The sequence below is a fragment of the Ranitomeya variabilis genome, chromosome 4 (assembly GCF_051348905.1).
Source record: "Ranitomeya variabilis isolate aRanVar5 chromosome 4, aRanVar5.hap1, whole genome shotgun sequence".
Classification (NCBI taxonomy): domain Eukaryota; kingdom Metazoa; phylum Chordata; class Amphibia; order Anura; family Dendrobatidae; genus Ranitomeya; species Ranitomeya variabilis.
The window spans coordinates 427,121,317-427,136,182 of NC_135235.1; the positions used below are offsets into that span (position 1 = coordinate 427,121,317).

The 14,866-nt window shown below is 39.2% G+C and overlaps 1 protein-coding gene across 2 annotated transcripts in view; it reads left to right on the top strand.

Moving 5' to 3' along the window:
• Positions 1 to 14,373, top strand: part of CA10 (carbonic anhydrase 10) — a 494,312-nt gene extending 479,939 nt beyond the window's left edge. Inside the window, exon 10 of one of the 2 annotated variants that reach the window (XM_077251361.1) lies at positions 13,931 to 14,373. In XM_077251361.1, the coding sequence (XP_077107476.1) occupies positions 13,931 to 13,953 (23 nt within the window). In that variant the 3' untranslated portion in view covers positions 13,954 to 14,373. The remainder of the gene's footprint in view (positions 1 to 13,930) is intronic. The other variant, XM_077251360.1, reaches the window with a different exon arrangement.
• The last annotated feature ends 493 nt before the right edge of the window (positions 14,374 to 14,866 follow it).

Sequence of the window (14,866 nt, forward strand, 5' to 3'; positions counted from 1 at the left end):
GGGTTATGGCTACAGTTGGGATTAGGATTAGGGGTGTGTTGGGGTTAGTGTTGAAGTTAGAAATGAGGGGTTTCCACTGTTAGGGCACATCAGGGGTCTCCAAACGCAACATGGCGCCACCATTGATTCCAGCCAATCTTGCATTCAAAAAGTCAAATGGTGCTCCCTCCCTTCCAAGCCCCGACGTGTGCCCAAACAGTGGTTTACCCCCACATTTGGGGTACCAGCGTACTCAGGACAAACTGGGCAACAACTGTTGGGGTCCAATTTCTCCTGTTACCCTTGCAAAAATAAAAAATTACTTGCTAAGACATAATTTTTGAGGAAAGAAGAATTATTTTTTATTTTCACGGCTCTGCGTTGTAAACTTCTGTGAAGCACTTGGAGGTTGAACGTGCTCATCACACATCTAGATAAGTTCCTTGGGGGGTCTAGTTTCCAAAATGGGGTCACTTGTGGGGTGTTTCTACTGTTTAGGCACATCAGGGGCTCTGCAAATGCAACGTGACGCCCGCAGACCATTCCATCAAAGTCTGCATTTCAAATGTCACAACTTCCCTTCCGAGCCCTGACGTGCGCCCAAACAGTGGTTTACCCCCACATATGGGGTATCACTGTACTCACAACAAACTGGGCAACAAACATTGGGGCCCAATTTCTCCTGTTACCCTTGTGAAAATAAAAAATTGCTTGCTAAAACATCTTTTTTGAGGAAAGAAAAATGATTTTTTATTTTCACGGCTCTGCGTTGTAAACTTCTGTGAAGCACTTGGGGGTTGAATGTGCTCATCACACATCTAGATAAGTTCCTTGGGGGGTCTAGTTTCCAAAATGGGGTCACTTGTGGGGTGTTTACCCCCACATATGGGGTATCAGCGTACTCAGGAGAAACTGGACAACAACTTTTGGGGTCCAATTTCTCCTGTTACCCTTGCAAAAATAAAAAATTCTGGGCTAAAAAAATATTTTTGAGGAAAGGAAACACATTTATTATTTTCACGGCTCTGCGTTATAAACTTCTGTGAAGCACTTGGGGGTTCAAAGTGCTCACCACACATCTAGATAAGTTCCTTGGGGGGTCTAGTTTCCAAAATGGGGTCACTTGTTAGGGAGCTCCAATGTTTAGGCACACAGGGGCTCTCCAAACGTGACATGGTGTCCGCTAATGATTGGAGCTAATTTTCCATTCAAAAAGCCAAATGGCGTGCCTTCCCTTCCGAGCCCTGCCGTGTGCCCAAACAGTGGTTTACCCCCACATATGGGGTATCATCGTACTCAGGACAAACTGGACAACAACATTTGGGGTCCAATTTCTCCTATTACCCTTGGAAAATTCAAAAATCCTGGGCTAAAACTCATTTTTGAGGAAAGAAAAATTATTTTTTTATTTTCACGGCTCTGCGTTATAAACTTCTGTGAAGCACCTGGGGGTTATAAGTGCTCACTATGCATCTAGATAAGTTCCTTGGGGGGTCTAGTTTCCAAAATGGGGTCACGTGTAGGGGAGCTCCAATGTTTAGGCACACAAGGGCTCTCCAAACGCGACATGGTGTTCGCTAACGATTGGAGCTAATTTTCCATTCAAAAAGTCAAATGGCACGCCTCCCCTTCCGAGCCTTGCCGTGCACCCAAACAGTGGTTTACCCCCACATATGAGGTATCAACATACTCAGCAGAAATTGCCCAACAAATTTTAGGATCCATTTTATCCTGTTGCCCATGTGAAAATGAAAAAATTGAGGCTAAAAGAAATTTTGTGTGAAAAAAAAGTACTTTTTAATTTTTACGGATCAATTTGTGAAGCACCTGAGAGTTTAAAGTGCTCACTATGCTTCTAGATAAGTTCCTTGGGGGGTCTACTTTCCAAAATGGGGTCACTTGTGGGAGCGCTCCAATGTTTAGGCACACGGGGGCTCTCCAAACGTGACATGGTCTCTGCTAGCGATGGAGATCATTTTTCATTCAAAAAGTCAAATGGCGCTCCTTCCCTTCCGAGCCTTACCATGTGCCCAAACAGTGGTTTACCCCCACATGTGAGGTATCAGTGTACTCAGGAGAAATTGTCCAACAAATTTTAGGATCCATTTTATCCTGTTGCCCATGTGAAAATGAAAAAATTGAGGCTAAAATAATTTTTTGGTGAAAAAAAAGTACTGTTTAATTTTTACGGATCAATTTGTGAAGCACCTGGGGGTTTAAAGTGCTCACTATGCTTCTAGATAAGTTCCTTGGGGGGTCTAGTTTCCAAAATGGGGTCACTTGTGGGGGAGCTCCAATGTTTAGGCACACGGGGGCTCTCCAAACGCGACATGGTGTCCGCTAAAGATTGGAGCCAATTTTTCATTCAAAAAGTCAAATGGCGCTCCTTTCCTTCCAAGCCCTGCCGTATGCCCAAACAGTGGTTTACCCCCACATATGAGGTATCAGCGTACTCAGGACAAATTGGACAACATCGTTCGTGGTCCAGTTTTTCCTTTTACCCTTGGGAAAATAAAAAAAATGTTGCTAAAAGATCATTTTTGTGACTAAAAAGTTAAATGTTCATTTTTTCCTTCCATGTTGCTTCTGCTGCTGTGAAACACCTGAAGGGTTAATAAACTTCTTGAATGTGGTTTTGAGCACCTTGAGGGGTGCAGTTTTTAGAATGGTGTCACTTTGGGGTATTTTCAGCCATATAGAACCCTCAAACTGACTTCAAATGTGAGGTGGTCCCTAAAAAAAATGGTTTTGTAAATTTTGTTGTAAAAATGAGAAATCACTGGTCAAATTTTAACCCTTATAACTTCCTAGCAAAAAAAAAATTTGTTTCCAAAATTGTGCTGATGTAAAGTAGACATGTGGGAAATGTTATTTATTAACTATTTTGTATCACATAACTCTCTGGTTTAACAGAATAAAAATTCAAAATGTGAAAATTGCGATATTTTCAAAATTTTCGCCAAATTTCCGTTTTTTTCACAAATAAACTCAGAAATTATCGACCTAAATTTACCACTAACATGAAGCCCAATATGTCACGAAAAAACAATCTCAGAATCGCTAGGATCCGTTGAAGCGTTCCTGAGTTATTACCTCATAAAGGGACACTGGTCAGAATTGCAAAAAACGGCAAGGTCATTAAGGCCAAAATAGGCTGGGTCATGAAGGGGTTAAGGTCATGGAGTGGCCTAGCCAGTCTCCAGACCTTAATCCCATAGAAAACTTATGGAGGGAGATGAAGCTGAGAGTTGCCAAGCGACAGCCTCAAAACCTTAATGATTTAGAGATGATATGCAAAGAGAAGTAAACCAAAATTCCTTCTGACATGTGTGAAAACCTCATCATCAACTACAAAAAAAGTCTGACTGCTGTACTTGCCAACAAGGGTTTTACCACCAAGTATTAAGTCTTGTTTGCCACAGGGATCAAATACTTATTTCTTACTGCAAAATGCAAATACATTTATATAATTTATGCAATGTGATTTTCTGGATTTTATTTTTTATATTCTATCTCTCAATGTTAAAATTAACTGACCCTTAAAATTATAGACTGTTCATGAATTTGCCAGTGAGCAAACTTACAAAATCAGCAAGGGATCAAATATTTATTTTCCCCACTGTATTTCTCTCTGCTCCTGGTCTCCTGTATGTCAGGAGCAATGCATGCTGGGAAGTGAGGGAAACTTGTAAAATGAAGATGAAGAGGTATTTCCTATAAAAAAAAAAGATGATGGCAAGCTTCAGGGCATAAGAATCGGGCCAATTGCTAAACATTTTAGTTTGGTATGCTCTCCAAAATAAGTTGAAACATGTTCTAGGTATGAGTAAAGCAAGATCATGCGTTTCTACAGTATTTGAAAGCACAGGTAGGCTTTTCATAACAATTACCCCATTCACCATAATGACCTGTAAGTGGCTCTTTCATGTTGTTCTATCCAAAAAGAGCATACACTACAAAGGGAAATAAATCACTCCAATCAATCACTTCCTGCACCTATAACCATCAACAAGCTTCTTATACCTCTCAATTGGAAGTTTGGACCACTCTTCAGGTCTCTCATATTTGAAGGATGACTTATCCCAACAACAGTTTTAAGATCTCTCCATAGGTGTTCAAAGGGATTTAGACTGACTCATTGCTGGCCACTTCAGAACTTCCCAGCGCTTTGTGTCCATCCATTTTTGAGTGCTTCTTGAAGTATGTTAGGGGTCATTGTCAGTCTGGAAGACCCATGACCGAGGACCCAAACCCAGCTTTCTGACACTGGGCATTACATTGCAACCCAAAATCCTTTGGTAATCTTCAGATTTCATGATATCTTGCATACAGTGAAGGCACCCAATGCCAGAGGCAGCAAAACAACTCCAAAACATATTTGACCCTTCACCATATTTGACTGTAGGTTCTGTTCTTTGTTGGCCTTATTCTGTTTTTGATAAACAGTAAATGATATGCTTTAACAAAAAGCTTTATCTTAGTTCTCATTTGTCCTCAAGATGCTTTCCTTGAAGGATTTTGGCTTAGTCACATACATTTTGGCAAACTGCAGTCTAGCGTTTTTATGTCTCTGTGTCAGTTGAGGATCCTTCTCGGCCTCCTGCCATAGTGTTTAATTTTGTTCAAATGTCGACGGATAGTTCATGCTGACATTGATGCACTCAGAGGCTGCAGGACAGCTTGATTTTCTTTAGAACTTGATTGGCGCTGCTTATCCACCATCTGGACTATCCTGCGTTACAACCTTTCATCAATTTTTCTCTGCCATCACAGTCCAGGAAGATTAGCCACAGTGCCATAGGTTGTAAATATGTTGATTATGTTGCACACTGTGGACAAAGGAACATCAAGATCTCTGGAGATGGATTTGTAACCTTGAGATTGTTAATATTGTTCAACAATTTTGGTTCCTAATTCCTAAGACAGTTCTCTTCTAGTCTTTCTGTTCTTAATGTGTGGCACACACAGACACACAATGTAAAGATTTAGCCTCCCCTTTTTATCTGTTTTCATATTGCCCACACCTGTTACTTTCCACAGTTGAGGTTGAACGAGCATCACATGCTTGAAAGAAAGTAGTTTACCCACAATTTTAGAAAGGTGCCAACAATTTTGTCCTGCCCATTTGGGGGATTTTGTGTGAAATTATGTCCAATTTGCCTTTTTTATCTTTTTTTTGTGTTGTTCCAATGCACACAAAGAAAATAAACATGTGCATAATAAAACGTGTAATTGCAATAATGTTCTGGGACAAATACTTCACTTACTGGAACAATTTCAAGGGTGCCAACACTTTCTGCCATGACTGTATACAGAATTTTGCTGAGGAATCGTCATGGATTTGCCTCAGATTTGTTTCAAGATCCACTGTGTAAAAAGTTTCCTGATGTATGAATTATTCAGATGAAACCTGGTACAATTTCAATAATCGTGTACAAAAAAATATTGAATCAAATTATAGAAACCTATGGATGATAAATCTGTGTTAAATATTGTTTTGTTAGCATAGTTTTCCTATTAGAACTTCCCACATTACAAAGTCCTGAGACTCCTGACTTTCAATACATTACACAAAGACCTGGTAAATGGAAGAGTATTACAATTTCAAGTGATCTTCAAATCCAAAAGCCAGCTGTATCCTCTTTATGTGTAGTTTCTTACATCCATATAGTTTTGATGGTTTTCAGGGGATTTAAAATTACAGATAATGGAATAATAAATGAATTTGTGTCAATAATGATGATGAAGACATTCATTATAAGGCTCTCGATGACCCACATTTCTTTTCATTTGTGCAGTATTAAGGGATTCTGTTTTGTGTTATGGTTTCTTGTTGCAAATGGGTCTGATTGTATTCTATTCTTATTGTATTATGATGTTTGGCTTTCTTTTATTATTGCAAAGAGCTATTGATATAATGTGTTAGGTTCTCAGCAGATATTACTGGGGGGCTCAGCAAATGTAATTCCCAAAGGCTTTAGAATAGAACATAATGGTGGTACATTATTTATATTTTTTGTATCATAGTCTCATTTTCCAGATATGAAAGCCAAACTATTGGGAATTTATATAATATTGTTATACATGTGGGTTTATGTTTCTAGCATTATGCATTGTAAGGTTATGCTGTTAAATGACAGTTTTCATTATAAATGGTCTGATCTTGGTTTCCACAGAAACACTACATAAGAAGTATGGTAGAAATGATAGTACACTATTTCATTGTTCTGAAAGAAAGCATGTTCCCAAATAATGTGAGAGATTTCCACATTCCGATAAATAAATTGATAACTCATTTCCTTCTTTCATCATTCAGTGATCACTACTGACAATATGAGTAAAGAACTTATGGGCGGATGCCTCTTGACACAATATACGTATCGAAAACAATTGATAATCAATTACAATCGTCTTTATTGAGCATACAGTATTTCCAAATACACAACATGTTTTATACTCTGGAGACATTACTAAAAATAAAGTTTTTAACTAAAGCCTCTTTCACTGAGGTCAATGGAATTATAACCCATATAAACCCAACAACTGATTCATGTAATTGTTACCCAGCCTTGAGGTAATATGATCTTCTATAATAATAATATAATCTATTCTGATGATCTTAACTCAATGTATCATTATTTAACAATTACTCATTCAAATTTCATTGGTTATATAGATTGTGGTATCAATGGACTCCTAAGTTTTTTAAACATATAAACAACTCCATAAAACTATGGAAAATAACCCAAAAGACAGTCATAAATAAATATAATATTAATTACAATACACAAAAACTTAAAGGGACATTCCCATCTCCAAAATCCGATTCCAATATGTAGCAAGTTTGATAATGATAATAATAATTAAAATAATATTATTAGCAAATACCTCCAATTAGAAATGTAGTATAGTTTTTCTGATTGGCTATGTCTCTTTCCTCATGTGCAGGCATTGCAGGACCTTAGGTATCCATGGTTACATCCACTGACAAGCTAACTGTCACTTTATCAGTGGTCCTAACCATGGATACTCAAGGTAATGCAATACCTGCACATGAGGAAAGAGACATAGCGAATCAGAGAAACTATACTACATTTTTAACCCCTTTACCCCCAAGGGTGGTTTGCACGTTAATGACCGGGCCAATTTTTACAATTCTGACCACTGTCCCTTTATGAGGTTATAACTCTGGAACGCTTCAACGGATCCTGGTAATTCTGACACTGTTTTCTCGTGACATATTGTACTTCATGATAGTGATAAAATTTCTTTGATATTACCTGCATTTATGTGTGAAAAAAATGGAAATTTGGCGAAAATTTTTAAAATTTTGCAATTTTCCAACTTTGAATTTTTATGCAATAAAATCACAGAGATATGTCACACAAAATACTTAATAAGTAACATTTTCCACATGTCTACTTTACATCAGCACAATTTGGGAACCAAAATTTTTTTTTGTTAGGGAGTTATAAGGGTTAAAAGTTGACCAGCAATTTCTCATTTTTACAACACCATATTTTTTTAGGGACCACATCTCATTTGAAGTCATTTTGAGGGGTCTATATGATAGAAAATAACCAAGTGTGACACCATTCTAAAAACTGCACCCCTCAAGGTGCTCAAAACCACATTCAAGAAGTTTATTAACCCTTCAGGTGTTTCACAGGAATTTTTGGAATGTTTAAATAAAAATGAACTTTTAACTTTTTTTCACAAAAAATTTATTTCAGCTCCAATTTGTTTTATTTTACCAAGGGTAACAGGAGAAAATGGACCCCAAAAGTTGTTGTACAATTTGTCCTGAGTACGACGATACCCCATATGTGGGGGTAAACCACTGTTTGGGCGCATGGTAGAGCTCGGAAGCGAAGGAGCGCCATTTGACTTTTCAATGCAAAATTGACTGGAATTGAGATGGGACGCCATGTTGCGTTTGGAGAGCCCCTGATGTGCCTAAACATTGAAACCCCCCACAAGTGACACCATTTTGGAAAGTAGACCCTCTAAGGAACTTATCTAGATGTGTGGTGAGCACTTTGACCCATTAAGTGATTCACAGAAGTTTATAATGCAGAGCCGTAAAAATAAAAAATCATATTTTTTCACAAAAATGATCTTTTCGACCCCAATTTTTTATTTTCCCAAGGGTAAGAGAAGAAATTGGACCTCAACAGTTGTTGTATAGTTTGTCCTGAGTACGCTGATACCCCGTATGTGGGGGTAAACCACTGTTTGGGCTCATGGGAGAGCTCGGAAGGGAAGGAGCGCCATTTTACGTTTCAATGCAAAATTGACAGGAATTGAGATGGGACGCCATGTTGCGTTTGGAGAGCCACTGATGTGCCTAAACATTTAAACCCCCAACAAGTGACACCATTTTGGAAAGTAGACCCCCTAAGGAACTCATCTAGATGTGTTGTGAGAGCTTTGAACCCCCAAGTGTTTCACTACAGTTCATAACGCAGAGCCGTGAAAATAAAAATTATTTTTTTTCCACAAAAATTATATTTTAGCCCAGGTTTTGTATTTTTCCAAGCGTAACAGTTGAATTTAGACCCCAAAAGTTGTTGTCCAATTTGTCTTGAGTACGCTGATACCCCATATGTGGGGGGGAACCACCATTTGAGCGCATGGCAGAGCTCGGAAGGGAAGGAGCGTCATTTGGAATGCAGACTTAGATGGATTGGTCTGCAGGCGTCACATTGCGTTTGCAGAGCCCCTAATGTACCTAAACAGTAGAAACCCCCCACAAGTGACCCCATATTGGAAACTAGACCCCCCAAGGAACTTATCTAGATGTGTTGTGAGAACTTTGAACCCCCAAGTATTTCACTACAGTTTATAGTGCAGAGCCATGAAAATAAAAAATCCTTTTTTTTCCACAAAAATTATTTTTTAGCCCCCAGTTTTGTATTTTTCCAAGGGTAACAGTTAAAATTAGACCCCAAAAGTTGTTGTCCAATTTGTCCTGAGTACGCTGATGCCCCATATGTGGGGGGGAACCACCGTTTGAGCGCATGGTAGAGCTCGGAAGGGAAGGAGCGTCATTTGGAATGCAGACTTAGATGGATTGGTCTGCAGGCGTCACATTGAGTTTGCAGAGCCCCTAATGTACCTAAACAGTAGAAACCCCCCTCAAGTGACCCCACATTGGAAACTAGACCACCCAAGGAACTTATCTAGATGTGTTGGGAGAACTTTGAACCCCCAAGTGTTTCACTACAGTTTATAACGCAGAGCCATGAAAATAAAAAATCTTTTTTTCTCCACATAAAATTATTTTTTAGCCCCCAGTTTTGTATTTTCCCAAGGGTAACAGGAGAAATTGGACCCGAAAAGTTGTTGTCCAATGTGTCCTGAGTACGCTGATACCCCATATGTTGGGATAAACCCCTGTTTGGGCGCACAGGAGATCTCGGAAGGGAAAAAGCACTGTTTTACTTTTTCAACGCAGAATTGGCTGGAATTGAGATCGGACGCCATGTCGCGTTTGGAGAGCCCCTGATGTGCCTAAACAGTGAAAAAACCCCAATTATAACTGAAACGCTAATCCAAACACATCCCTAACCCTAATCCCAAAGGTAACCCTAACCACACCCCTAACCCTGACACACCCCTAACTCTAATCCCAACCCTAATTCAAACCGTAAATGTAATCCAAACCCTAACCCTAACTTTAGCCCCAACCCTAACCCTAACTTTAGCCCCAACCCTTACTGTAGCCTTAACCCGAGACCTAACCCTAGCCCTAACCCTAGCCCTAACCCTAGCCCTAACCCTAGCCCTAACCCTAGCCCTAACCCAAGCCCTAACCCTAGCCCTAATGGGAAAATGGAAATAAATACATTTTTTTAATTTTTTTATTTTTCGCTAACTAAGGGGGTGATGAAGGGGGGTTTGATTTACTTTTATAGCGGGTTTTTTAGCGGATTTTTATGACTGGCAGCCGTTACACACTGAAAGACGCTTTTTATTGCAAAAAATATTTTTTGCGTTACCACATTTTGAGAGCTATAATTTTTCCATATTTTGGTCCACAGAGTCATGTGAGGTCTTGATTATTGCGGGACGAGTTGTCGTTTTTATTTGTCACATTTTCTGGCACGTGACATTTTTTGATCGCTTTTTATTTCGATTTTTGTGAGGCAGAATTACCAAAAACCAGCTATTCATGAATTTCTTTTGGGGGAGGCGTTTATACCGTTCCGCGTTTGGTAAAATGGATAAAGCAGTTTTATTATTCGGGTCAGTACGATTACAGCGATACCTCATTTATATCATTTTTTTATGTTTTGGTGCTTTTATACCATAAATACTATTTTATAGAAAAAATAATTATTTTTGCATCGCTTTATTCTGAGGACTATAACTTTTTTCTTTTTTCTTTGATGATTCTGTATGGCGGCTCGTTTTTTGCGGGACCATGGTTATTTATATCCGTCTTTTTGATCGCGTGTTATTCCACTTTTTATTTGGCGGCATGATAATAAAGCGTTGTTTTTTGCCTCGGTTTTTTTTTTACGATGTTCACTGAAGGGGTTAACAGTTTCATAGGTCGGGTCGCTACAGACGCGGCGATACTAAATAATACTTTTATTGCTTTTTTTTATTTAGATAATGAAATGTATTTATAGGAACAATATTTATTTTTTTTGCATTTTTTTTTGGAATTATTTTTTTTTTACACATGTGAATTTTTTTTTTTTACACTATATCATTGCCCCAGGGGGGGGGCATGATGTTATAGTGTAAGATCGCCGATCTGACACTTTGCACGGCGATCTGACGTGCACAGCTCCCAGAGGCTTCCCGGCGCCTGCTCTGAGCAGACGCAGTGAAGCCACCTCCCTGCAGGACCCGGATGCTGCGGTTATCTTGGATCCGGGCCTGCTGCAGGGAGGAGGAGGTTAGAGACCCTCGGAGCAACGCGATTACATCGCGTTGCTCCGGGGGTCTGAGGGGAGCCCGCAGGGAGCCCCCTCCCTGTGCGATGCTTCCCTATACCGCCGGAACACTGCGATCATGTTTGATCGCAGAGTGCCGGGGGTTAATGTGACGGAGGCAGTCCGTGACCGCTCCTGTCACATAGTGCCGGATGTCAGCTGCGATAGTCAGGACGCACTATCCCGTCGGTGGTCATACGGGCCCACCCCACCTCGACGGGATAGTACGTCCGATGTCAGAAAGGGGTTAATTGGAGGTATTTGCTATTATTATTATTACACCTACTACATATTGGCATAGGACCTTGGAGATGGGAATATCCCTTTAAGACAAAATATATATAGAAAAACATCCAATAAAACCTGCAAAAGAGGCAGTGTGGGCAATGGTAAAGCACATTATGGCAAAGGACTATAACAAGTAACAAACATAATGACAGTCAAAAAATGAGAAGAGGAGCACGGGAAAGTATAAAAACTGCACAAAGTGACAAATATGACTAGGGAACCATAGACATATTGCATAAAAAGATAACAAAAGTAATCAAGATAAAAACTTAATTCATTAAATGACCCCACAATAGCCATAGATAAACATAAGAACCCTCTCAAAACTATTAAGGTGCAGTTGTGCAATTACACCATACCCACCAGCAAACGCCATAGTAATTTCACCAGTACAACAAACGGCACTGCCCATTGCCCCTACGCACATTTTGCATTAGAGTCATCAGTTGTCATCTTTAAAAAATCCATTTTCCAGTAGTCAGTAATATATGAAAGCCTCACATAACAAAAAACAGAACATCAGTAAACTCCTGCAGGAGAAATACATTTTAGGGTTGCTCAACTACTTTTGAATTGATGACCTATCTTTAGGATAGGTACCAGATCGGCAGATCAGTGGGCATCCGACACCTGGCACGCCATCAACTAGCTGTTCTCACTGCTGATAAAGGCCAGATGTTAGTGGGGTGAGCTGAACAGCTCTGTTCCACCAGCAATGATAACAGCTGATCGGTGCTGGTGCCGGGTGTCGGAACTCCACCCATCTGATATTAATGACTTATCCTACGGATAGCACATTTACATAAGAGTAGTGGAGCCAGACCTTAGACATTAGGGAAATGATAACATAGAAGTCAAAAGGTGAAGAAAGTAGATAGATATAGATCTATCTTTGAAGATAGATAAAGACATAACTTCCTTTATTACTATATTAATTTGTAACATTATATTTTATCATGTCATAAAGTCTCTGTAATTAAGTGCGAAGAGTGATCAGACTAATTTTTAAAGGGGTTGTCTTATTTTTTTTCTTATTCACTGGCTTCTTCTGAGTAAAAATAACAAGTTCGGCTGTACCTACGAACTGCAGCCCTAGTGTCAACTCTCACCTCTGGTCTTTACTGATATGACTGCAACGCTGACATCATATCAACATCATATGGTCCCGTCAGCCAATCACTAGGCTCATTGGTCTGATGCATCGGCATCACCAGTGAGCCTCTTGATTGGCTGTAGTAGTCACATGATGTAAGTGTAATATCAATTCTCCACTGCTGCCTCCAGGCTTCAGTAGTGATGCTGGAGTGGTGCAGTGGGTAAGTACAACTGTATTTGGTTTTGTGTACAAAAAGCCAGTAGAAGGAAAAAAAAATATTTACCGAACTACCCTTGAAACTATAAACTTAGGGTTTCATTTCTTTGTCTTCTTCAAAGGTTAAAAATGTTCCCGACATAAAAACACCTGTAGATATTTGTGCATGTTCAGTCAGTACCGTAGGATTTAGCTTGTGGCAGCAACCAGATGTTAGATTACGTGGAACTGAAATAGAAAATTCCATAGTTTTCTTAGAAAATCTCAGCAGAGTTTTCGTCTCTGGGCTGTATACACTCACCGGCCACTTTATTAGGTACACCATGCTAGTAACGGGTTGGACCCCTTTTGCCTTCAGAACTGCCTCAATTCTTCGTGGCATAGATTCAACAAGGTGCTGGAAGCATTCCTCAGAGATTTTGGTCCATATTGACATGATGGCATCACACAGTTGCCGCAGATTTGTCGGCTGCACATCCCAAAGATGCTCCATACAAGGCAGGATGGATCCATGCTTTCATGTTGTTTACGCCAAATTCTGACCCTACCATCCGAATGTCGCAGCAGAAATCGAGACTCATCAGACCAAGCAACGTTTTTCCAATCTTCTACTGTCCAATTTCGATGAGCTTGTGCAAATTGTAGCCTCAGTTTCCTGTTCTTAGCTGAAAGGAGTGGTACCCGGTGTGGTCTTCTGCTGCTGTAGCCCATCTGCCTCAAAGTTCGACGCACTGTGCGTTCAGAGATGCTCTTAGGCCTACCTTGGTTGTAACGGGTGGCGATTTGAGTCACTGTTGCCTTTCTATCAGCTCGAACCAGTCTGCCCATTCTCCTCTGACCTCTGGCATCAACAAGGCATTTCCGCCCACAGAACTGCCGCTCACTGGATTTTTTTTCTTTTTCGGGCCATTCTCTGTAAACCCTAGAGATGGTTGTGCGTGAAAATCCCAGTAGATCAGCAGTTTCTGAAATACTCAGACCAGCCCTTCTGGCACCAACAACCATGCCACGTTCAAAGGCACTCAAATCACCTTTCTTCCCCATACTGATGCTCGGTTTGAACTGCAGGAGATTGTCTTGACCATGTTTACATGCCTAAATGCACTGAGTTGCCGCCATGTGATTGGCTGATTAGAAATTAAGTGTTAACAAGAAGTTGGACAGGTGTACCTAATAAAGTGGCCAGTGAGTGTATATATATATATATATATATATATATATATATATACACATATATATTAAAGCTGGACCAAATACAGACAAGACTTTACAGAATTTTATTCCGTATAGAAAGGCTGGAAATAGCGATGACATTTTAAAAAAAGCACTATATAATATAAACTAGATCAATGAATTGATATAATTTTGCTGTTTTTTAATATATTGTGTTTTATTTTTCTTCTAGTGAATGAATGGCTCCTCAAGTGAAGAAAATAGTCAATGTCCCAAGGATTGTAGGTAGAAAGCCTGCTGCCCAGGACAAACAAAACTTGCTCAAAGCCCCATTCACATTCTTGGACTTATACTTCATTAACTGTATTCATCATGTGTGAAAGTATGGCAGGACAAAAAAAAAGAAAAACAGAAAAAAAAAGAAATAAAATGAGAACAATGTAACAAACAAACAAAACGTCCACAAACTTGTCTCGAAATATGAGACACATCTAGTACAGTATCTGTGAATTTACAAGCTACACAGTGGAAGACTTGATGGCCTTTGTAAATATACGGCTTTCTTTCTATAAAGTTGCTTTGAACAATTTCAGAGTGGATCCATGAGCCCATTCCATGACTATTGGGAGTCCCTTTGTACTGCTTTATCATACATGCATACTGGAAAATCCAAGCAAAGAAGAACATGAAAGAAAAAAAAAAAAAGATTTCAAGGCTGCTGTCGTTCTGTTTATTCCATAATGAATCAAGATGTTGAGCGATATATGTATAATATATAAATATATATTATTAAAGAGTATAAATACATTAAATTATTTCTTCTCCAATAGTTCCCAAAACAAAAACAGATTTTGTTATTCAGCTGAAAGTTTCTTTCTGTTGATTCTGTAAGTGTTACATCATCTTTTTATTATTATTTTATGCTACCTTTATAGACATTCTTTATATTTTTACGACTGTCTCCTCTACCAGTTCACCCATCTTCCCAAACTTCATATCTAATTTATTCAATTGAACAAAGCTTCAGTTTAAACTGCACAATGAATTAAAATTTCCAGTCTAGGTCCCTGTTCCTTTTTCTTTTCATTTCATTTGAGTAAAATTGATCTTTACTTTTTCTAAGACTACTCATTAATTGTGTTTGGTTACTGTCAGCATCTTAATAAAT